This window comes from Rhipicephalus microplus, chromosome 4 (assembly GCF_043290135.1).
Source record: "Rhipicephalus microplus isolate Deutch F79 chromosome 4, USDA_Rmic, whole genome shotgun sequence".
NCBI lineage: Eukaryota > Metazoa > Arthropoda > Arachnida > Ixodida > Ixodidae > Rhipicephalus > Rhipicephalus microplus.
Window position 1 is genome coordinate 126,514,056 of NC_134703.1, and position 25,928 is coordinate 126,539,983.

General features: G+C 45.1%; 1 protein-coding gene and 1 long non-coding RNA gene across 6 annotated transcripts in view; one reads left to right on the top strand and one right to left on the bottom strand.

The window, feature by feature from the left end:
- Positions 1-25,928, top strand: part of LOC142814598 (uncharacterized) — a 496,656-nt gene that overhangs the window by 398,655 nt on the left and 72,073 nt on the right. For all 4 annotated transcript variants that reach the window (XR_012894961.1, XR_012894962.1, XR_012894959.1 and 1 more), the window contains exon 4: positions 12,868-12,961. This is a non-coding gene — a long non-coding RNA (uncharacterized LOC142814598). The remainder of the gene's footprint in view (positions 1-12,867; positions 12,962-25,928) is intronic.
- pb (homeobox proposcipedia) overlaps positions 21,897-25,928 on the bottom strand; it is a 91,441-nt gene continuing 87,409 nt past the window's right edge. For both annotated transcript variants that reach the window (XM_037424005.2, XM_075893638.1), the window contains one exon: positions 21,897-25,248. In XM_037424005.2, the coding sequence (XP_037279902.2) occupies positions 23,396-25,248 (1,853 nt within the window). In that variant the 3' untranslated portion in view covers positions 21,897-23,395. The remainder of the gene's footprint in view (positions 25,249-25,928) is intronic.

The following is a 25,928-nucleotide window of genomic DNA, read 5'->3' on the forward strand; positions in this document are numbered from 1 at the left end:
ATGTAGATAGAGAGATGCGTGGGCTTTAACGTCTCAAAACCACTATATGATTATGAGAGATGCCGTAGTGAAGGGCTCCGGAACTTTTGACCGCCTGGGGTTCTTTAACGTGCACCCAAATCTGAGAACACGGGCCTACAGCATTTTCGCCTTCATGGAAAATTTAGCCGCCGCAGCCGGGATTTTATCCCGCGACCTGCGGGTCAGCAGCCGGGCACCTTAGCCACTAGACCACCACGGCGGGGCACGTGGGGTACGTTTCGATCTGCTTGCCATACTGCGCGTGAACTTCTAATTTGTTGCCATCGCGTTCATTGCGTCGCCTTTGCGGCAAAGCTGGGACGTTTTTTTTAAGAATGCAATATATAAATTGTGGCCCCCATTATATTTAAGGGTTTACAGAGATCCCCCCCCAACAAAAAAAAACAAAACAAAAAAAACTTGACTCCTTTTCCAACTCGCTGCATGGAGAACATTAAGACTATCTGTGCTCGCGACCTTTATGATTCTGCGCAATTATATACAAGTTATATACCAGTGGTGATACTTTCGTTGTTTAAGTGTATATCGAGGAACAAAAAAATTTCGCATGCTGCTCAATACAAACTTCATAAACTGATGGTGTAATAATAATAATAATAATAATAATAATAATAATAATAATAATAATAATAAAATTATGTACGGAGATTTTTGTGCTTAATTATGTCACCATATTGTCTGTTACTACAAGTACAGTTATAAAGGAATGAAAAAGAATTAAACAAATAGCGTGGTTTGTGCCAGTAAAGCAGCAAACTAATCGATTGATTGATTGATTGATTTGTGGTGTTTAACGTCCCAAAACCACCATTTGATTATTAGAGACGCCGTAGTGGAGGGCTCCGGAAATTTTGACCACCTGGGGTTCTTTAACGTGCAAACTAATCGGCAGACACCGCTTATCGTAATGATCATTATGAAAGAAAGAAACCAAGACACTGAACTGAAAGAAAAATATGAATAATAAGACCAGAAAAGTCCGCCGACGGCGAAGAAAACCAGATCGCCGGAAGTACTGTAGATTCCTCTGCGAAAGCGTTGTGCACACCGATAACCGACTGGATTCCGGATATGGAGGGTGCGAGCCCGGTGACGCAGCAACGCTGGAATAGAAAGTTCTTTTAACGGTGTTTTTTATTTTCGTCAGGCAAGCGAAAAAAATACATATAAATAATTAATCATAGAAAAAAAGTACTTTCTGTCTGCCTATTGATCTTTCAGGTTGATACGTCGACGAAGAACAGGGAAGGGTGGAAGCAACGACGATGAGCAATGATAGATAGGTGAAAAAAAATAAAACAGAAAAGAAAAACAGCAAATGCTGCAGCAAAAGACAAATGAGAAAGGAAACAAGATATAACTGAGTATATTGCATTAAAAAGAGGAGAAACACAAAATGGCCCCGACAGTATTGTCTAGCATTCCCGTGCATTTCTTTCTTTCTTTCTTTCTTTCTTTCTTTCTTTCTTTCTTTCTTTCTTTCTTTCTTTCTTTCTTTCTTTCTTTCTTTCTTTCTTTCTTTCTTTCTTTCTTTCTTTCTTTCTTTCCTTCTTTCTTTCTTTCTTTCTTTCTTTCGTTCTTTCTTTCTTTCGTTCTTTCTTTCTTTCTTTCTTTCTTTCCGTCTTTCTTTCTCTCTTTCTTTCCTTCTTTCTTTCCTCCTATCCAATTTTGTTCTCTTTCTCTTGGTTGCACCTCTGGCCCTGCGAATTCTCCCCTCCTCCTCACCCCTCGCGAAACACCTCCCACGAACATTTTTTTTGTGCCTCTATCATTCGATCTCATCTTATAAGAGGCCTGACCTTTCTTCTTTCGTCGCGGCTCGCTGATACAGCGCTGTACCCACTCACTCCTTTTGAACTCCTGAATGCGACACTCGCGGGGGTCGCGCTGGCGCGGCAAGGACAAAGCTCACAAGGGGCAAAGGAAACGACACACCCGTCACTGCTACGCAAAAAAAAAAAAAAAAAACTACACATACAGCTTGGACAACAATTAACAAAAACAAAAGGTAAGGGCCAGAAATGACGGACAGTGCAACCAAGGAGGGATACAAGAAAGTAATGATTGCCAGGAGAAAAGCGAACGCAAGTTTCTAAACTATAAACGTGGACGTGCCCCTCTTTCTCTAGTCATGCCTTTTTTCTTTTCGCTTTGGCGCTTAGTTCACTGCCGCTTTTTGTAATACGTCCTCCCCTGCTCTTCGACTTTATCCTCCTCTCCCAATCGCTACACCCACGCCGCCTTATAGAAAGCGCGAAGTAATATATAAACACTGTCCTGTGTGCATACATCTATAAGGCTGTATTGGAGGGGACCGCTTGACGGCATTACTTAAAAGGGGGCGAAAAGGCGGACGAGACGAATGGAAATAAGTAAAGGCGAACAAGAAATTGCTGAAGTCAGCGAGAGAAAAGTAGCGATACACAGATAAGAAGAAGGGTAGGAGGACGGAAAAAAAATAAAATTATGAAAGCGAAGGTAAATCAAAGCTTCGCAAGGGCTGTACGCTTGCTAGCATTGCGTCCTTGCGTAGGCGCTCTCCTTCTTTTGTATCAGAGATGAAAACGCGAGCATGCGAAGGCGAACCCCTTCAAAGATCCAGCAAAGCGAAATGAAATGAGGGAACTATGTATAAAAAAAAGGAAGCCAAATTTTAAGCAAAAGTCTTGGGTATGAGAAAAGCAAAAAAAAAAATAAAGAGTGTGCTCGCTCTTCTTGCGTGATTTTTAATCCCTGACACGTCTTCTTTTCTCGTTTGTTATTTTTATTCTACCGAATGAATGTCGAAGAAACAAATAAGGCCTTACACGGGGCGTAGTGTAAAAAAAAAAAAAACGATAAAGACAGAAAAGCAGTGAGTGGAAGCGATCCGATGAGCAAACCGGCAGGAGCAACCGACTCCTGTATAGGGTGTAGATGGGACGTGAAGCACAGAGCGGTCCCTAGGGCTGTGGGATGAAAAAAACCAAAGTAAAAATGAAACAGAAACTAACACATCATAGAATGGTGGAAAAAAAGAAGTTCTAACACTGAATGCGAAACAAGTTAGTAAAAATAAAAAAAAAGAGAAAGATGGGTCTGCGGAGACTGTTTAGTGCCTGATGATGCCTCAAGAGTAAAGGACTTTTTAATTTTTGGCAGCCGAGTCCCGTGTCACCGCTACACTCGGTGAACGAGAACGACTCGGTAGCTAGGAGGCTAAGTGCGTGACCCGATAAAAGCAAGCAAACGGCAATGAAATTGAGCAAAAGGTCGACCGTTTTGCTTGCTTTCAATTAAAGCGAGAGAAGTAAATGTCACGCCTGCTTCGTTTGCCTATTTGCTTTTCTTTTTTCTTTTTTCTTTTGAGGACACGGATGTCGAATAATAAAGAGCATGCAAACACGGCTTGGTGAAAGCTGGGTGCGACTGTAAGATAACCGGGAGTACTTCCACGCGCTACGCCGTTGTTTTCTGTTTTTGTGTACTTGATCACCTTATACAAGCGATGCTTCCTCTTTTTAGCACTTTTGATCCCGCGGTTTTGTTTTCTCTTTTTACAGAAGAGATTTCTTTTGTTTGCCTTCCGGCTTTAGAATTTCGGGACTGCTCTCGTTTGGTCCTGCCGATAAAACTTGATTTGGACTCGGGTTTCTTTCTGTTTTAGCGATGTTTGTAAAATGACTTTAAAATACAGAGTCATGCGTTTCTATATATCTTCGTTGACGTACGACAAGGTTCTTCTCTTTCTTTTGTCCGAGAAAAGACCATGTTCGATTTTACAGAACCTTTTTTTAAGGTGAATTGTGCTACTAGCGCCATCGTAATTAGCGATTCCCCGGTGTGGCTCGGAGTCCGGTTGTATCCTCAGGGTGGTTGTACGAGCACGTATCTTCATCTTCCATAAGACGAACGCCTCTGATGCCTCAAGAAGTGGGAAAAGCGATCACCAGTGTGGACAACGTCAATGTCACTGCGTCAACATGAATGACGCGAAAAGTCATCAACAATAAATTTGCCACCCTATAACGTAATGACGTGGTGGGCCACCATATTTTGGGACATCATCATGGTGTAACTATGACATCACCTAGCGTACCATCACATAATGACTTTATCACATTACATCGTCTCTTGGTTAAATACGAGATCATCCCGCAGGCACTGCAAAGCCACGCGAGGTGAAGGAAGCTTCCAATGCTCTCATTAGGCTAACTGCCAAAAAAACAAAACTCAAAGTGGTTTTAAGAGAGAAAGGAAAAGTGAGCCCCATAACTGTCTGCTCCAGCGAGCGACACTTCAACAGTAGCTCACATGGGATGTGGGTGAGGAGGGATTAAAAGGATAGAAATAAAGGTGTAGAGAGAGAGAAAGAGGCGTGAGGTGGTAAGCCAGAGAGCGACGACATATCGAGGGGATAGGAAAGATGGAAACACGGTAATAGGAGTCCGAGGACGGGGCACCACTTGCGAAAGCTCGTGTCGGCGTCAGGAGGTAACGTAGAGCAAGTCCAGTCGGTCATAGCTACACTGTCGTAGGAGGTCGGCGTCAGGAGATGACGTAGGGCGAGCCCAGTCGGCCAGAGCTACGCTGACGTCGGAGATCGCGAGGGCACAACCGGTCGGCACGGAATTCAGCGAGCGAGTCCCCCCAAAGTGGTTCTAAGAGAGAAAGGAAGAGAAAAGTGAGCCCCGTAACTATCTGCTTCAGCGAGCGACACCTCAACAGTAGCTCACAATGAATGGGGGTAAGGAGGGATTAAAAGGGTAGGAGTAAAGGTGTAGGGAGAGAGAAGAGGCGTGAGGTGGTAAGCCAGAGATCGACGACATATCGAGGGGATAGGAGAGATAGGAAAGATGGAACTCAGTGCCTAAAGTTGACTGGGTGTATAGAGTCAACACAGTCGACGAAGAAGAATAAGCAGACGACTTTCACCTTCCAGCCGTCTAGGTAAGTGGATAAGTGGTCCTTATATAAGTGGTGAAACAGCCAGCGACGCCTTAGCCGAGTTTTGCTTTATTTAAAGGCAACAAAAAAGGTAAGGGGTGGACGCTGTGGGTAGAGGCTAGGAAAATAGTAGTAGTAGTAGTAGTAGTAGTAGTAGTAGTAGTAGTAGTAGTAGTAGTAGTAGTAGTAGTAGTAGTAGTAGTAAGCGTAATAGCAGTACTAATAGTATAAATAGCAGTAATAGTAACAGTAGCAGTTCATCTATAGTAGTAACAGTAGTGTAGTAGTAGTAGTAGAGGTGGTGGTATAGAAGTACTAGTAGTAGTATCAGCAGTACTAGTAGTAGTAGTAGTAAGTAGTATTAGTATTAGTATTAGTAGTAGTAGTAGTAGTAGTAGTAGTAGTAGTAGTAGTAGCAGTAGTAGTAGTGGTGGTGGTGGTGGTGGTGGTGGTAGAAGTTGTCGTTGTAGTATTATCAGCAATACTACTACTAGTATTAGTGATAGTTTAAATATTGTGGAATTCAATTATTATCTTACCTATCTTGGAATGCGCACATAGATATCATAAACTAGTAAGGCGTCAAAAACACTTGGAAACATGTACATGGCTAACTCTACCACTAAAATGCTAGCTTACAAAGCACTTGTCTGTTCAAAGATACAATATGCATCCCTCATATTGAACCCCCATCAATCATATCTGATCGATCAAGTAGAATGAATGCAAAATAAAGCGGCAAGATTTATCACCAGACAGTATTATTGCAACTACAGCATCACATATTAAACACTCACTTTCATTACCCCCTCTTGAAAAGCCCAGACCGTAGTCATTGTTGTCCCATTTTCATACATTTCATCATAGTAAATCCTGCTTTCGTGAAGCCCACATAAACACCCCTCATAATATTTCCAAACGTATTGATCAGCAATTGAAAATACAGCCTTTATTTGCACGCACAAATATATAACAACACTCACCATTACTTCACGCCATACATTACTGGAAAACACTGCTGAAAAACATAGCGTCAATAATTGATCATGCCGCTTTTGTGAACCAGTTGAATATTTTCTTGGAGATATGACTTACCTACTTATGCGTGTTTGTGTGCGCATGTATGTATTTATTTTCACTCTTTTTTCATTGTGAATGCATTTCCTTAGTTTCATGGCATTTTAATATATTTTTATATTTTTTCGCTCTATAGCCGTGTTCGTTTTATGGCGTTCTTATTCATGTCACCATTTTTTTTCTCTGTTGCATGTTTCTCTGTGGAACTGCATTTTACTTGACCATTTGCATTATACAGTGACAACGTTCTGACTTGCAAATTTATTGTATAACTTACCCACCCCCTTTCTATGTATGCCCGAATGGCCTTTAGGGTATATATGATTTTAAAAAAAAGTAGTAGTAGCAATAGCAGTAGTAGTAGTAGTAGTAGTAGTAGTAGTAGTAGTACGTTGTTGCATTAGTAGTAGTGGTAGTCGTAGTAGTAGTAGTAGTAGTAGTAGCAGTATCAGCAGCAGTATATATGTGTAACACCCAGGGGCGTTTTAGACACTTTTTTGGAGACTTTCCAAAGTTCAGGTGCAGTGTTCTAAAACGCATAACAATTAGGAAACTGTGAGAACAGCTTGGAATGACCTTCAATAAATGAGGCGAAAGCATACCGGATCAGGCTGCTTGTGGCGCTCACCGGTTCTCAGTGGTGCAGCCGAGAGGTGGCAGTGCAGTCCAACTTCATTCGCCACGACATAAATTGATTTAAAATGTTGTTTAAATAAAAATATTAACGTTACGTGCGTCATCATGTCATAAACTATAGACCCAGAAAAATTATTATCATCATCGCTTAGCGGCTTTTGTCTAAAATTGGTGACTTATTTTAAGCGTCCCAGCGACTTTGCCAAAAAAAAAAATGGCCCCGTATCTGCATGTTACACTGCAAATGTCGTCGAAAGACGATAGAGAGAGCGTCTGGAGAGAGCGAACAGAACGTTTATTTGATGTTCCGCGCAAGAAAATCGGTGAATGGTATATCGGAGGCGCTGCATTAGAGTGTCTCGAGCGTGCAGCGGAGGCGAACGAGCGCATCAAGTCACTTCACACGTGAGACATGAGCGCTATCTGGCAGTTCTTTGTTTTCTTTTGCATTAAGCGCGGGCTTTTTTTCTTTGTTTTTTTTTTGCATTCGCCCCGGCAGACGCGTTTTTTTTTTCGCCCCGGCTGACGTGGTTTCCCCCCCCCCCCCTTTTCGCTCGCCCCGGCTGACGCGGACCTTGGAAAACGAAGGGCGCGCGCCCTGCGCGTTCGTCTCGGAGGTGATAAGGTGTGGAACGCAAGGCGACGGGTATAGGTGCCACCACCATGTCGTCTTGGCAAATCGTTGGAAACACTTGCCTTTTCGTGCAAGCGTTGAATAGTTAGCGTGACGTAAACGCTAGGGTCCTTAGAATTATTTATATATGCCTTTTCTATTAAAAGATACACATACAGAATATTGACGTGTTGTTATGGTGCCTCGAATATGCGCAATAATTGCTTTTTAATTGACAATCGCACAAGTATGGACGCTGAATCTTGAGCAATATTGGTGGGCGCTGTGGAAGGGGTCAGCCGTTTGGGGTATCGTCTGGTGCCTTTTCGAGTACAGTTAGGACGCTGAGGGTAGACAAACAGACAAAGAGATAGATAGATAGACCGAAATTTTAGCGTCGAAGGCCCCACAAGAAAGACTGTCATCTTTAAAAAAGTTAACGCCACTGATCGGTGGTTCCAGTTGCTGCTGCTTCTGCGGGAGCTCTGGGCGCTGAGCAAACGACGGGACAGAAATCTGACGCGGGACCTCCACAAGTACAGTCTTTCATTTGTGCGAGAAGGCTTGAATGGTCAGGCATGACGTCCAGTGCTGCTATCGGTTGGTTGCTATGAACGTCGGGTGAGAGCACCTTGCCTTCACAATTCGTCTTGTAGCTGTTACACAGAGTTACCATCTCGGACACCATGTCGGTGCAAGGAGCATTTGAAAAACGTTGCCATCGACACCCTTCATAATGTGCTCAATCTTGACACTTTCGCTCATTGATGCTTCGATGCGCCTGCAGAGATCGAGCATGTCCTCTTTTTAGGCGGTACATGTTTCGCTTGGTTCTTGTGCCCTTATATGCAGGCCTTTTGTTCGGCACGCAACTTCCGCACGGCATGGCGACCGAAAACGGACGGTATTACCTGCTTGAAAGCGGATGAGTTATTGGATTCGAATTTGTGCTTCGTATACCATATCTTCGCCAGATTAGCCAGGTAAAAGCTGACAGCGCTAAACTTGGCAGCGTCATTCTATCTGTTGGGTCCACTAACGTTTTTGTATAAGATGACAGCCAGTCCGCAACGTCTTGATCTTCCATGCCGCAGATATCAGGGAGCCTCGACGACTGGTGAAGAGGGCCATGACAGACGGCTGCGCCGCGAGAGGCGGAGCCTGTCGGGTAACGTCGGTTTGCAAGGTCGCTGTCAGTGCGCTGGTTTCGCAGTTCCAGGGTGCGGGCGGTGTGGATTCTCAGCACCTTCACCAGGTGTGAAGAGGTTTATTGAGTGAGGCGAACAAGCGGGTGGTAGCTCGAAAATTACACAGGCAGAACAAGGTCTTGGTACATCACGGCGTAAATGTACCATCAACTCCCTCGCTCTCCGTTTTGCTTAACTTTAAGATGATTTTACTCGAACGTAGATTTCGTGCTTTCATGTCTTGGTGATGATAGTTGATAGTTAGTATGAGCGCCTTTCTTTCGTCGTTATGTATTCAACAAAAAATAACAAAATTACTTTTGCAAGCACTGATTGACTGCTACATTGCTCAAACACTAACGTGGCATTTTACGAGCTTTTCTTTTCAAAGGTTTTTTTTTTTCAAAGAAAAGAAGGCTGAAATAGTTGGCAAGTGCCCAATAAAACATCGCGGAATAATCGATGCCACGTTTTGAACATTACGAAGTTAGATCTTTGTTGATTTTTTGTCAACATTAGTTGGCCTCTGTTCTTACTGTATCGAGACGCTATATACTGCAATGTACGTACTTTTTTTGTCGTTTTGGAGTATTACTCTGCAAAGTTAAGCTTTGTGTTGAAGGCACATTTGTTACATAGCATTTACACACTGTGGTTGGGGGCCATTATTCTTGCTTTTCGCAGAATCTCTGCTGATCGGTTGCTATATCTCTCAGTTCATAGAGACTCACTGATGCATAAAAAGGCTGCCGTCGTGCCAAACTTTCTTTTCTTCGTCTATTTGTACACGCAGGATCTTGCGGCACAGCGTCCTCCACTTCGTATTAAAGAAAAAGACGTGGGAGAGGCGATGCTTATGATTTTAAACAGGTCGAAGGACGTGTATTTTCATCCCATCTCTATTTGGGCCCTATATCAATAAGAAGCTCGCAGAAAACCATTAAGGTATTGCATGCTGCGTCGTGCCTGGTTGGTTTTTGCCTTTTCCTTCTCTCTTCCCGTGCTCGCTTTGAAGAGCGCCACCACGAGGTGCGCTCTTCAAGACACCGTTCAAGCGTGCACACTGTGATCGCTGTTTGAAGAAATGTCCCACGATTCGTTCAAAAAGGAATTAAAAAAAAGCCTTTTGTTCGGGCACACTTTTTTTTTGCATATACACGCACAAGCCACGTCATAATGGATTTTTACGGAAGCGTGCTTAGAGAGGCGCGTCGCGTGGCGGCGACCGGCAATCTTTACACACACCGATGACGGGGCGAAACGCGCTTTGCAGGCCATGCATAATGGTTTAGAGCTTTTGCGCGTGATTTAGGGGTACACACACACGCGATGGGATCCAACCTTAAGAAATGAGAGGGGCCATACACCTAATGGATTTGCGTGCGCACGCAAAGAAAACTAGGCGACCCATCCATCGGGTGCATTTCGCTCGATTTCGTATATACTGCGCGATGCGTCCGGGGACGCTTCTTTTCTCCGCCCGCCTTGCTTTTCAAGTGTAAGAGGGCGGAACGATGCAGTGCTTGCAGCGATGCAGTGCTTGATGCGTATTCAGGAGCCGCGCGCTGGTACGTCTGCAGTATATACCCTTGAGGTGGCCGAGTGTACCGAGGACAAGTATACGCCTACCTATGTCACACTTGGACATTAGAATCCACGCTTTTTGTCTATTTGGGATTCAACACTCGCTCATAGAGCATGGGAACTCAGCCTTTCCGCGAACCTAGACGTTTTTTTTTTTTGAAAGACAGCAGCTAAACATAATTAGTAATTTCTAGGATTCTGAACGCAAGAACACGACGCAATCTTGAGGCACGCCTTATAGTGGTGGACTCCAAATCGAATTTCACCAAGTGGAACCATTTAAAATGCCCCTTAACGTGGGTAAATGGACGATTTTGCATTAAACATCTACCAAAACGTGGGAACCAAACAGCCTGTGTCCCAGGGTTTAGCTTTGCGTCGGCTTGAAACTGCTCCTAAGCTACCGCGACCGGTGCAACTCGGAGCTAAGTTGGTTGAGCATCGGCCGTACTATTCGACGGTCGCAGATTCGGTCCCTTACAGCGGTAGGGTACGTTTTCTTCAACTTTATTTTCTCCACTTTTAAATTATTATAACTACAATTAACATGCCCTACTGTTTTTTATGGCTTTCTTGGCTTCTGGTTCTAGTTCCTATGAAACAAAGTGTAACAACCTCATGTTTTGTTTACAATTTATCAACAATATTTTTCAAAACTGCACACAATATACCCCGAACGATTCTGAAGCCCGGATTTCCTCTTCTGTGGCGGTCATGCGGACTTTGAGCATGTCCTATGGGGCTTTGCGTTTGCCGGTCCCCCTTTCCAACAAAAGAAAATGAGCAAGGCGATTAAGGCCCAGGACCTCACCTCTCAAATCTGGCCGTCCAGAAGGCCCGTGCGAGGGCTTTAAACCTGACCGTCCCCTAGTGGGTCCAGCCAGGTGACGCTGAGGTAACTCGCGTCTATTATGAATCTAATAAACTTATTTCACTCACTCAGTTATAAGTCCCCTTCTTTTTTGGCATCATGCATTATTCTCTCTGAGTTCTATAATTCTTCTGAATACATTATTTTGTGGACGTTGAGTATAATGTTGATTTACTTTACAATATTGTTAGCCCATTTTTTTCATTTTTACTCAGTGCTACTCCTACCAATACTCGGTTATAGTTTATTAATGAGCACAGTATGTCTTAAGACGTTAAGCGTAAACAATGTGCACGTGCATACATGTACACGCGTTTATATTTATCTACACGTCTGTTGACATACTTCGTCTTATATATTCGGGCTCTTTGTGAGTGATACCAGCCTGAAACTCACAATCACCAGAATTACCATGCAAGAGCGCTGCAGAGCCAGTTTTCTCACCGGGTAACAGCTACGAAACTCTATGATTGCCCCGAGAGAGTTCATAGCAGGTTCCACAAAGGCCCCTCTATACCAGCTTTCGCTGTGACTCATCGGCGTGTATCACATCCGCCTGGAGGTTTTTCTCCACCCTTTTCTGTTGCTCACTTAGAAACTAAAGTTTGATTTTAACGGAGAAAGCATATTTAATTTATATACCCATGGAACGCGGTATGTTTGTCAGCATGCAGAAACCACTCTGCATCGTAGTACCACACCCAACCCAATACTGGTGTCCCCATAACAATCCCAATGATGCCACTCAATAATAAACAACTGAGCTATGCATCCTAAAAATTATAATTACTCCAGATGCTAACAGCTAAAGTGGAAAGGATGTTGCAAAGTATTTGCAATAAAAAATTAAAGCACGACAAAACGCTTACAGTCAGTGTGCATATTCGGAGAAAATTCTCGTATTGAAACTAGTTCATTTTTATACACGCACTAAAATGAGCCTATATATATACTTTAATTTCAGCTTTAGTTGCATTTTATCATCGTTTCTCACACAGCGTAATACTTTTGAAATGTCACGATGCAGTGTTCACATGTACTAATAGTGTGTGCAGTGAAACTTAAACTACTAGTGTGTAAAGCACTCACGGATTGAAATGCGACATTGTTTTATTTTAACTCTAATGACTGGTATACCCAATCGCTCGAAATAACCACGTCATGTTGCAACAAATCTGGCCTGTAAAAATAAAGTTGGCTTTAATTCACGTGTTTCAGCCGAAACTTCGGTGATATTGCAAGGACTGAATATATTGCAAAAACGGAAACAAAAGTATGTGCGTTACTTAGCCCCAAATTGTCCTGTTTTATTCTGGCAGTACTTTACATGGCAGATAACTATAACTGACCGTGCAAAATTGTTTACACTTTCTTCAGACTTACAATTCCTTCAGCACTGTGCGAGCTCGCAGTACCGTACGACGTCCTAATTAAAGTGCTCGTTTTCAAGACAGAAACAGAGAAAATGTGCAAGCACCTATTATTTACTGTTTCACCACGCCCAATTGGAATCGAGATATTATCTCAAAAGTACCTTAAATGATGGCTGAAAGTAGAGTTTGGGTTGAACGATTCGGTCTTGTAACTGTTTACATCTTATGTATGGGAAATGAATTCCAACAAAAATTAAACCAACGAAATACCAGATGGCAGTACTTGTTTTTCGGTGTATACAGTACCAACTATGTGGTGTATAGTTACTACACTATGGTTAAAGACAACAAATGATGTGACCTATGCGTTTAATAGTTTACTTGTCTGCAGAATTTAGTGGGGCTGTGTCTAACAAAGAAACAATACCCTCGAACAATTCGCGTATTTCTTTCGGGTGATAAAGCAGTGGGCCATATTCTTCAATTTCTGCAATTCGTGTTCGAGCTCTGCGTAATACTCACGCACTCATTGTACCAGTAGTACTACTCTATTTGCAGGAAAACGATCTCCTCGCCAGACCCGTGGGCTAAAAGCTGCGAAAGAATAGCTTGAAGAGGTTCCCAGGGATTGATGCGGTGCAGCCTGTGACAGGTAACTTTATCCAAGATTCAAGGAACATGATAGGTTTATCTGAGCATATACCTATATAAGTGCTAATTAGAAGCTTGCGCGTCCAGTGAGTGAATGTGGCTTCATATGCGCCTATGGGTGCATCAACATACTCGGCGTCCTGTTTAACTTTTTTTTTCTTGTCTCCTAGCTCTTCTTTCCCTCCAACGTGGACTAAACCACGTCTCCGTCTGAGCAGCTCAGCCTGCTTTTCCGCCATCTCTCTCTCTCTCTCTCTCTCTCTCTCTCTCTCTCTCTCTCTCTCTCTCTCTCTCTCTCTCTCTCTCTCTCTCTCTCTCTCTCTCTCTTTTGAATGCTTTATTTGATGTAAGACGCGGTAGCTCGCATGCATGCAGTTTATTAACGTCCTGATGACTTTCTGTGCATGCTTGCATGGACTGCATTGTGTGAATTAGTACGCAGCAGTTCGGGGCTCGGATACTCGGAGAGTCATTTTCTTTTGCTACTGTTGAACGGTCAAGCTTTTCGATGCGTTGTTAGTTGTAAACAGAAAAATATCATAATGATGTACTGGCACGCGTTCTCTTCGTCCTCATCCGCTCGCAAAACACGTGAGCCGATTTGTCCCGCGTGCAAAGCAATAGCTCCGATGAGCGAGAAAACGAGTACAGAGAGAAAGAAAGAGATAGTGAGGAGGAGAAAAAAAATATTTCTCTAGCGAAAAAAAAATATTTTTTTTTGCGAGGTGGAATTCAAAGCAGCGTACCCACTATATGAAAGCGACTGTTATTACCACTCTCCTAGGCCCGCTAGCAGATCATAGATTATAGTAGTATAGCAAGGGAATGGGAAACGGAAGTAGAGGTGAGGAGGAAAAAAGAAGGAGGGGAGAGGACAAAGCATAGCATAGAAAGAAAGAAAAATGCAGGGAAAGGAAGAGAAGACAGAAACAAGAAAGAGATACGGAGACGATGAATGGAGAAATAAATAGATAAAGAGAAAAATAGATGAAAATATACAGGAAGCAACCTCAAGGGCCACCTCAAGGGTATATACTTCAGACGTACCAGCGCGCGGCTCCTGAATACGCATCAAGCACTGCATCGCTGGAAGCACTGCATCGTTCCGCCCTCTTACACTTGAAAAGCAAGGCGGGCGCAGAAAAGAAGCGTCCCCGGACGCATCGCGCAGTATAATGACCTTCACCGCGCAAAAAAAAAAAAAAAAACGACTGAACTAGAAGAGAGAAGCAACAAAACAAAGTAACGCGATCAGGAAGGAGTGCTTTAGCCTCGTAGCTATAACCACAAACAGCCCTGTTGAAGGGACACTGAAGTCAAATAATAATTTACATCAGAGGGAAAGTTCAACGGCTAGACAATGTCTAAAACAACAATATTATCAAGAGCAGTGCCTTGCTTACCGAGAGATTAAGACAAATGCACGGGAACACATGCGCTACGCGTAGGACATTCGCAAAATGATCCTGATGACGTGAGAGATAGCGCCTACAATTAATCACTAGTAATTGAACTATCTGCACTAAATAAAGAACATCCCGTGCGTCTAGACACGTAATAAAATGCTGCTTGTTCGTATCTGTTTGATTCATGGAAAAAAGAACCACCGTCTGCCATCTCGGAGGCCATGGCACAAAATTGTTCAATGGTACGTTGTTGCTGCTGTGGCTCCCACTACTTTCGTTCTGCGTCTACTAGTCCCGACGGCCACGCAGTAAAGTCAGGCAACGTAGCGCATGGCAACAGCGGCGTGAGGCGTTCCGCTTCAGGCGGGTAATTTGAAGTGCGCTAACCCGATGCGGACCACTGAAACGTGACTTTATTTCAAAATAAGCACTTCCGTGGCACAAAAGTAACACTACGAGGTTTATGGACCACTGCTTAAGCAATCAACTTTGACTTAGTAGTCGTATTTAGTGTCCCTTTAACACTTTCCGGGTTGGACCTCGCATAGTGCCCCTTGCCTAAGAGGTAGGGCAAGTGCGAGCAACTAACCCACTGGAATGGAAGATGTCCTGGGACAGAACGCGCTCTCGCTAGTTGTTGTTGTTGTTTGGACAACCATCTTGCCAGTCTTGCGCGCGTGTCTGCGCTGGCCCAGGCCTTCCAAGTTGGGGACGTTTTGTAGCACGTGACAATATCTACACAAATTCTCGAAAATACGGGGAGCAGCCGCCGTCTCCGCGTTATTGTGGTGTAGTGAGCCGCACGAAAATGCTGAAGACGTGGATTTAGCTCCCATAAGTGGCAGACGTTTTTTTTTTTATTGCCCAGCACTCAGGTTTCCGAAAAGTATCCATTACTGCGCCCGTATTACAAATATAACCTCCCCTATCCCTTTCCTGACTTATGCCGTTGACCTATAATATTGCTGCATCTATTAAAAACGAGTGTTCCATAAATTGACCTTCACCATGTTCATTAAAAAAAATGTTATTGTAGGCTGCATTCAACGCAATAAGTGTCGTGAAGAAAAACCGGCTGTGATAAAAAAAAAACTGCATGAATCTGTAGTTTACTGACATTGATATATAGCTGCATAACGGAATTATTTCAAATGATCTAAAAAACGATGATTTACGGAAGGTGCACGAGTGCTCCTAGCAAGCCTTCTTTGATTGACTTGTAACAGATTGCACCATCAGGTCAACAAGCGCTTGAATCTGCATTGTACAGGACGTGACGAGTGGAGCGCAAATCACTCCCTGAATCAGAATTTATTGGTACGAAATTTACAGAAACATTACATATGTTTAGTATACAAAATGAGGTACTTAGGGTAGCTGGTGCATTTCCGCATTGTTGTACTCGCAATAATATGGTCGTTGTGACATCAATAAAGCTCAGACGTTATCTCATGTGTGGAGAACTCTACAGAGTCTTCGCACAGGCGCCATGCAACGTCATCCCTCCAAGGCTCTCGCACTTCGTCTCAACCGCCGTGAAATTGACGTTGCAGAGGATTTTTGCGCGAACATCACCGGCGGGATAGTCCTATTATCCGATGTGCTTTTACGCGATATCCCCGGTGCTCCAATTTCTATGGAAGAGCTAGAAGCTGCACTGACATTGTGTAGGCGTTCTTCTTCACCAGGGCCCTATGGGATAACGTATACGGCTCTGCGTCGCTTAGGCCAAGCAGCTAGACATCAACTGCTAATTTTTTTTAATCGGTCATGGGAAGATGGCATCGTACCTCAAGAATGGAAACGGAGCCGTCTTGTGCCTCTTCTAAAAGCAGGGATATCCCCTCTGGTGCTGACATCATACCAGCCTGTATAGCTCTCGCCAGCTGCGTTGGGAAACTCATGGAGCGCATCATTCTCACACGCCCGGAATGGTACCTTGAATGGCACAACATTTACCCCGACTCCATGGCGGGATTTTGACGAGGCCGTTCATCCATTGACAACGTCATCGATTTGGTGTCATCAGTAGAACAGCAGAAATTTAGGAAACGACTAGCACTTGCGCTCTTTCTTGATGTGAAAGGTGCATATGACAACGTTTCGCATCAAGCTATACTAGTCACACTGCTGTTAATTAACTGGGAAGGCGAATGTTTCGATAGATCCGAAGCTACCTGACACGAAGATCCTTTTTTGTATATACTGAAGATGGCCCGACCTCAGACCACTGCACGTGCCGCGTCCCGCAAGGTGGTGTTTTAAGCCCAGTTCTTTTCAATCTTGCCTTGCTTAGCCTGGCGGAAGCTCTCCCGAAAACAGTCAGTGTTTCAATATACGCTGATGGCATCTGTGTCTGGCCATCTGCATTGACACGCCTACAAGTTCGAGCAAGGATACAGAGGGCAGCGTCCCAAGCGTCTGACTATCTTCGCACGCAAGGCCTAACAATCTCAACAGAAAAATGTGCACTGGTGGCCTTCACGCGCAAGGCGATGACAAGTTACCCGATAAGCATTAATGGCCAGCCCATCTCTTACAAGCGTAGCCGTCGTTTTCTAGGTGTCATTGTTGACCGCGACCTCTCCTGGAGCCCTCACGTGACTAGCTTGAAAACGAAACTGGTATCTATTACCCACGTCCTGAAAGTCATCGCTGCAAAAATATGGGGTCCATCATTGAGTTCCATGCTACAGCTTTACCAAGCACTTTTTATTGGTGTACTGCGCTAGAGTTCTCCTCTGCTTACTAAAACTTGCAAGACAAACATTCGAGCACTTCAGAGCGTGCAAGCACAGGCACTACGCGTTTGTCTCGGCCTACCACGAACCACCTCAACCGCTGGAACAGTTATATTGGCTCGGGATCATCTGGTTACGACCTACGTCACAACTGACGTGCAGAAAGCACATATTCGGCACATTTCACGGATGATATCGAACAATTTGACATTTCTACCAGAACAACGACCGCAGGCGTCGTTCTCTAAGGTCGTCAGCTCCCACCGCGTTTTGCTACCATCAGGTTTTATACCCTTGGCGTGTTCACCGTCCGCCTTGTGGAGCCTACGACAACCCGACGTGCGCCTTTCCGTCCCAGGAATAAGAAATAGAAAAGTCCTTTCTGCCTTGGCTTTGAAGCAAGCGACTCTGGACTGTTTGCACACTTTCTACGCTGACAGAATCCACGTATACACGGATGGATCTACCACCAAGACTAGCTTTACCGGCGCCACCGTCATTCCATCGCGCAAATCAACATCACTTACAAACTTTGTCACGTGAGCATATCGACTGGTTCGGAAATTATTGCCCTGCGAGGTGCCATCGATTATATCAAGGAACAACCGGCTAATCGATGGGCAGTATTCTGTAACTCCAAGGCGGCTCTACAATGTCTTTCGTAGGCACTTCGTCGTGGGTCGTACGAACAACTGGTATGGGAGATCAGAGAAATGCTGCACTATGCGACCAAACAAGGACACAAAGTTGTGTTCCAGTGGATACGAAGTCATTTCGGTATCTCCGGCAACGACCTCGCCGATGAAGCAGCCAGAACTGCACACGTGCAAACAAACCCTGTGTCCGTACCTTTATCTAGGATTGACTCGGCTAGATACCCAAGTAAGCTGGTGCAGGACATGACACTCCAGAAGTGGCAGTCATGACAGTTCGCACATCATTGACTATATTCTCTCGATCCATCTCTACGACTGCGGCTACCCTCTGGTCTTTCTAGGGAGGAAGGTGCAGTGCTGTGCCGTCTGCATCTGGGCGTAGCCTTCACCAATGCCTACTCACTTAAGATAAGGATAGCCGACAGCGCGGAGTGCAACGACCGCGCCGTTGATGAGACTATTGAACACATCTTATGTTACTGCCCGGCATACACAAACGAGAGGCTTCACCTGCGCAGTGTTTTAAATCAACTGGACAGAAGTGGTTTCACTGTCGAGAAAGTATTGGGACCATGGCACTGCCCATGCAATTTCCGAAAGGCAACGAAAGCACTGTTGCATTTTCTCAAAGACACCGGCCTGTTTCATCGTTTGTGATTGTAATACTCTTACGCGTCGGCCCAGTCAGTGAACTTTTCTCTCCTCCTCTATAACGTTCCTTCCCCCCTCCCCTTCCCCAGTGCATGGTAGCCTACCGGGGCTCAGCCCTGTTTCAACCTCCCTGCCTTTTTCCTTGTGTTCTCTCTCTCTCAGATGTGCGTAGTCATTCGTTTCACTAACCTAATTTAACTATTATGAGCCAGAAGCTGTTGCTATTTCATGTGATAGTTAAGAATTTTTATGTACGATTACCCCAATTACGATATTTGATGCTGGCTATTAGGTCACGTAAATGTTTCAAGTGTACTCACTTCACTAATTAAACTAATTACTTTACGCAGATATTATAATTGCTTCTTGTTCATTAGTGGTCGCGACTAATGTCTTGTTTGTATGTTTATATTATTTGTAAATTATATTCTACTGTAGGCACTGGCTTCACAAACCTCCTCCTGCTCAAAACTACATTTCAAGTAATCGTGAACAAAATATCTGTGAGCGCGGTGCTGGGCCCAAATTGCATGCGGCACGTGTTTATTCCAAATATTATAAGCAAGGCGTTCTATGAAACAATGCACAGTGGTTAACCATTGAGTGCGAGAAAATATTCCTTGTCGCCTTAATGAATTCCACAAAACAGTTCAAGACTCCGTGTTGGATAGTTATGCTTAAACGAAAAGAACTACACTATAACGCTCATACCAGATTTAAAAAAAAAGCGCTCACTGGTTCAATTGCGATATCAATGTTATACACAGAAGGATACTATTTGATCGTACCTCTGTTTAACTTGGTGTATATAGATCTCTCATCTGGCTTCAACTTCGAAGCAGTTTGATGAGCAGCCGGTTTCTTCGATCACGCTAACTTACCTACGTTGCAGAAGTGCGTCTGGACTCTGGAGAGAATTTATTATACAACTACATATTTCAGGCACACATTTTCTTTTATTTTATTTTCAGTTTTTCGTTAGCAGTCTTCTCTCTTTTTTTTTCAGGTCAACAATGAAATTTGTGTGTGAATTACGCACGTATCAATAACAACAACAAAAAACGACAACAAAGGAATGTGTGTTTCCAATAGCATACGCATGTTTCGAATCTATTGAGATGGTTTGTATCGATATTATGAGACTGTTCATGTGTTTCACTATAGCGAACGCATTAGGAACAACCCCCTTCCTGTTTTCTTTGAAGCAGAGGAGCATAAACCGCTCAGATCTATCAATTTATGTCAAGTCATATGTGCCTCAAAACCAGGGGTGTTCGAACAGTTATATTTGGAACCGATTAGAATAGTAATCATACCGAATCGTATACTGTTCGAATAGTTTTCGAAAAGCTAGGCAAACATTTAGAAGACAAGCCGAGAATTTTAAAACTTTTTCTTCAAACGAATATTCGAAAATTTTCACTGAACACAGTGACATCACCCTAACTTTTCACCGACCAAAGATACCACAATTATGTACTGTCGAGCTTGTATGCAAGAAAGACTAGAACTCTCCAGACACTTTCCAAGTGCATTATGAACATAGTAGGAGTATTGGAGTTGGTATTTCATCACCAGTTTTAAATTACTCTAAGACCTAAACGTTCGACAATGTTTCATAAATGAACAGATTGAATCTCAGAATGATGATAGTGCATTCAGCACACATTCACATTGGTGACATCGGAGTTAAAAAGCGAAAATGCTTTTTTATCCGGTGATGAGTAAAGCTTCGATAGTCCTATAAGAGCATCAACCACATGCATCATGTCAATTTACTAGCTATTACAAGAAACAATTATCCTTCGCTATTCCAACGTGTTGATCCTTTGGGTTTTTCTTGTCGGTCTTTATTATTACAAAAGAATTTGTAAATATATTGCACACATTGAATATGCCCGCCTTAGATTCAAGTACTGAACAGAATAGAATGGTTTCTGATCAGTTATTCGAAATTTGCGAATATTCGCACGCCCCCACTTGAAACATTATATGATGTTACACCAGCCTTTCCTTATATGATCAAGTGATAAGTGGAACTTCCGCTGCCCCTTTTTAAAGACGGTAGCCTTTCTTGGGGATCTCCGACGCAAAAATTTTGGTCTGTCTGTCTGTACATTTGTCTGTTTGTCCATCCTTAACGGTACCCTAAACTACATTAAAGTGACCAAACGATACTGCAAACCGCCGACCCCATCCGCAACACCCACCAATATTGCTCAAGGTACAGCGTTCATTCTTGTGCTATTGTCAATTAAAAAGCAATTATTGTGCATATCTGAGGCACCATAACAATACGTCAATATTATGTATGTGTATTCTTTCTAGAAAAGGCATACGTAAGTAATTTTAAGGATCGTAGCCTTCATAACGCTGCGCTGGCCATGCAACGCTTGCACGAAACGGTGTTTCCAACGCTTTGCTAAGACGACACGGTGGTGGCACCTACCCGTCGCCTTGCGTTCTGCACCTTATCACCTCAGAGACTGGCGCGCACGACCGCGCGCCCCTTTTTCCAGGATAACTACCAGATAGCGCTCATGTCTCACGTATGACGTGACTTGATGCGCTCGTTCACCTCCGCTGCACACTCGAGGCACTCTAACGCAGCGCCTTCAGAATACCATTCACCGATTTTCTTGCGCAGAACATCAAATAAACGTTATGTTCACAGACGCAAGACTATCGTCTTTCGACGACATTTGCGGTGTAACATGCAGACACGGGGCCAATTTTTTTTTTACAGATATCTGGGGTAAATAGAAACCTTGGTCAATGGACGTTCTGAATTATGAACATCTTCTGTAGTATGCAGCTTCTGAATAGCCTTTAAAAATTGCGACATACTTTGCAAGGGGCGCGCATTTCCTTCTTACATTACTTGCATGTTGCGTACGCACTGCGTTCGATGCTCATAATAACTAGACCACTGCAAGTGAAGCCGTGAATTCATCATACATGCGAGGTCATACGCACACGGAACTGCGCCGAAGCGGGTTTGTCATGTCCTCGAAATTAGGTTTCGAATATTGTCTGCATTCGATTTAGACCGCTGGAGAAGGCAATTCCCGGATATTTGGCATTTGTGGTTATTTCTCACGGATGTCTGTAGAGGAATCACCATGATTACAAGCTCATCACCGGATCATATACGCCGTCAATTCTCTGCTTGAGTGAAGAAAAGCGGTTACTGTCATATGCAAGGTTTTAATGTGTCTACTTCTGGTACATGCACGGGGAAGGTTATTTCAACGACTAAGCTAAATATTGAAAATAAAATTATTTAAGTTTATTATACTGTTACATCATCAATACTTACTTCAAAAGCTCCGGGATGAGATATAGGAAGCACACATTATGGGTATAGGTCCAACAACTATTTTCAATGTCACGAGATGAGCCTGGACAACATGCTTCATGTTTCTTTCCATTTGACTATAGATAAACGCATAAAATAGACAGTGGACACATAGACCGGGATGTTCGTCGTACGAGGAGGTTTTAATTGTGATCCAGTGAACATCCGCATCTCATACACACTTTCAAATGCACCAGATTCATCGGGGAGACAGCATTTATTCGTGTCTTGGAACATCGGGAGAAGAAACGTTCACTCGAAGCGTATACAGCGTTATGTTCAAGCAAGTCTTGTGAGAGTCGAACACGACGAGAAGAAATCAGTTGTTCGGTACGATTGCTTACGACTTATTTTTTGTTCTCTCGTGCAGCCTTAAAAGGTACACAAACATGTTTAGTTAGCATACAGTGATTCCTTACGTCTTCGTATTATTGTGCCACATCCTGCGGTGAAACAACACCTGTTGTCAGAAAGACTGGAAAACACAGATTTTTTTTTTACGACGGCGGTGCCACTTTTCGTAACAATATGTACAACCTAACTTTCTTCAACACATAGTTTGGACACGATAGACAACAATGCTTTATACAATACACGCTATACATAAGAACGAATCGCGATACTCTGGAGACGCAGAAAGAGCGGGGTGGCAGGCAAAAGAAAAAAGAAAACTAAAGTGAGCAGGAACAATAATACCGAGCGACTGATGAAAAAATTGTCGTTTACAGTATTTTTTTCCTCTTTCATCGGCGACCACGTACTTTCGAGTACGTGCTTTTGGTTCCTCTCTACACTAAAGCTCAAGGGAAAGCTTCATCACTCTGAAAGCTTGGAAAAAAGGAAGTGCTGGAGTGAGTTAGGGATTCACTGTATAGGTAACACATTGCCGAGAGCCAGCCTGTGCGTGAATATGAGCTTCGCGTTGTCGTGAAGATTGCACAGCGCCTCTTCATGTTATATGTACACCTTTACAAACAAAGACATTTAAAAAAAAATCACAGCAGACTTCTTTTTCTTACGTGTCAACATGGCTCTTTTGTGCGTGGGTTTTCTGTTCGCATGGCAATGTTTACGACCAGCCGCATTATTGCACTCGTTGCAGGGCGAAACGAAAATGCCGGAAGGTTGGGGTTGCTGAATGGACCTCTCTCTCCTGCTCATAGGCAAGCGTGCTTAACCGCGTCATTTCACGATCGCTGGGAACACGTATCCTTTTGTGAAGCCGGACATAGTCACTCCCGGCACAGACGTATATATACTGGTCTAGATACAACGTGTGCTGGAGCAATGTGCTTATTACCATACTTCTCGCATACCATTCGTCACAGCTCAAGAAATTGCTTCTCAGACAAGATGAACTTTTTTTTCTTTTCTCTCTGGTAGCAAAGTCAAGTGTATGTGTAGCCGGCGACCCGCAGCGCGCAATCTTGTCTGGCTCCGGCATCATCAAAGACAGGAGTTCGCCATGTCGGAGTCACGCACCTTTTCGCATGCACTGGTCGCTGTGCCATTATGGTCGTAAGATCGTTCCCCCCAACAACCCTGGTTATTATTTATACATTCTGAGAAACGGAGCGCGCAAGCTCACGCTAGCAATGTTTCGCTTCACTCATTGTCTTGCAGTCAGCTCAGCTGATAGTACTCGGGCGCCGCGTACTCGTTGGCAATGTTCGTCAGGAAACTGAACTCGTTGGAGCCGCACGATCCCGGTCCCGAGTAGCCATTGGAATCACCGTAGTAGAAACTGTTGAAGTTGAGGTCGGTGTCCGACGAGCTCTGGCCGTTGTAGTGTTCGGGCGACGGGTTGTAGCTGGTCGCCGCGTTCGATGCAGTGCCGTTTTGCATCTCGTAGTAGTTTCCAGGTGCCTGCTGGTACGGCTGCTGCGGTTGTTGCTGTTGCTGCTTGCCCGTGGGAGGCGCGTACTCTGGTGTTCGGCTAGTGGCGGGGTTCGAGGAACTGCCGTTGCAGGTTATGTCGTAGTACATGCCGGTGTCACCGCTCGGCGAAGCCACCATGTTACTCGCCTCATCGGTCGGGTAGCACTCTGACGTGCGGTAGCCGTAGGGGTAGCCGCTGCCGTCACTGGGCCCGTTGTACTGCCCTTCCTCGATGCTCTCGGCCTCGCTGTTGTACGGCGCGGCACCATAGCCGACGCGCCCGTACTCCTGGCCAGCGCCCCTGTACTCGCCCACGTAACCCTGGGTTGACGCTGTCGCTTGATTCATGCCTTCCATTCCGTACATGTACGGCCTTTGCTCCTGGGACTGCTGATGTGTTGGCTGCTGAACGTTGGGCTGCGTTTGGGCCGCCTGGTGCTGAGTCTGACATGGCTGGTGGTGTTGTTGGTGCTGCTGCTGCTGTGGCTGGTGCGGATGATGCGGCTGGTGTTGCTGCGGCGATGGCTGCTGACTCGGTGCATGGTGCATCTGCTGGTGGGCGTCCATGGAGGCGCCGATCATGTTGGCGTGCGTGGCAGCTGCGGTGGCGGCGGTTGTGGGTGCGTAGCCACATGCTTGCACCGATGCACCACCCTGGTGGTGGTAGTACATGGGTCCGGCCGCCTTGTAGCCGTGGGGCAGCACGGCCACGTAGCCATTGCTGGCCCCCGGCTGCGGTCCGACGGCGGGGCTGGCGGCCGGTGGCGAGCGGTAGGCGGCCGCGCAATACGCGCCGGGCTGGCTGCCGACGCGGTGCTGGGGCGCCGAGGCGCTGCTGTAGGGTTGCTGCGCGGCGGCAATGGCAGCCGGCGCGGCGCGTTCCTGTTGCTGACCATAGTGGTTCCCGTACAGCTGCGCCGACAACTGGCACTTCGGAGAAGAAGCCACACGCGCGCTTGGACAAGGATAAGTGGCGGCCGAAGGGCTGGCCGCGTCCAGGGCACACAGGGCAGCGGCAGCAGCCGCCTTGGCTGCGGCGGCGGCGGCGGCGGCGCGGGCGGCGGGGCTGGCGGCACGACCCAGCGGGCTGGGCCGCTCGCCGCCGAAGCCGCTCTCCTTGCCGGGCGTCGGGGTTTTGTCCGAGCGGGCCGGCGACGCCAGTCCGAGCGCCGGGTGCAGGTGACCCTTGGAGTCTGAGTCCGGCTCGGATCCCGACGGCGAAGACGTGGCCGCCCTCGCCACCGGCGGGCAGCAGCCGGGGTCTCGGCCAGCCTCCTCGACGCCCTGCGACGGGCTGGCGACCGGAGCCACCTGCGGCAGCCGCTGATCGCCGTCGGGCGCCTCGCCCTCGGAGGTGCCGTCGCAGCCGTTGCCCTTGTCGTCCTGCTTGCTCATCATCGTCTGCCGCTTGTGCTTCATCCTCCGGTTCTGGAACCACACCTTGACTTGACGCTCGGTGAGGTCGAGCGACGCGGCGATCTCGATCCGCCGAGGCCGACACAGGTACTTGTTGAAGTGGAACTCCTTTTCCAACTCCAGAAGTTGCGTGTTGGTGTAGGCGGTCCGCAGACGTCGCGGCATTCCGTTTTCTCCGTTTTCTGCGTAAGAAAAAAAAGAACATATGTAAGTTTGCCACATCTTTTCGAGTGTAACGGAGAAATAAGACAAAGTTTATATAAGCTAATGGACAAGGAATCACGAGTAATTTGTCTGCGCTAACAACGCTAAGATTACACTAAAATATGCAATCCCATTTTGAGCGTAGTGATGACCGTGGTGTCTCGCGAGATCAGCCGGCTTGGTATTTCGTTCATCGAGTGACAAGAAGACATGTAATAAGCACATACAGCGCCTCAACAAACGGCGTGGTTGCTGAGAAAACTGTTGCTATCATCGATTAATTCACTTTGTTATGTGTATTAGTGTAATTGAGGGTAATTGTAGAGGAGATTGTTTACAAAGCAAAAACAAAGTAAAGAACAAAAACGCCATAAATAAATAAACCTAACAAGAAATTACTCACACTTCTGCAATGCCAGCTTTATGTATAGTCAGAATACATTACATTAGGCACTTGTATATGATAATTTTAATGTAGCTATACAATATTAGGGAAAGTTATCTGTAATGCTTGGAGTGTGCTATAGAAAGTGGTTTCTCTGATGTACGAGGAAAACAATTACAGCGGTTCGTTGCGCGCTTCTCTAAAGCGACTAGATTGCAAAACGCGTGAATGTGTACTCAGCTATGTATGAAAAACGTGCAGAAAAAGTACTCG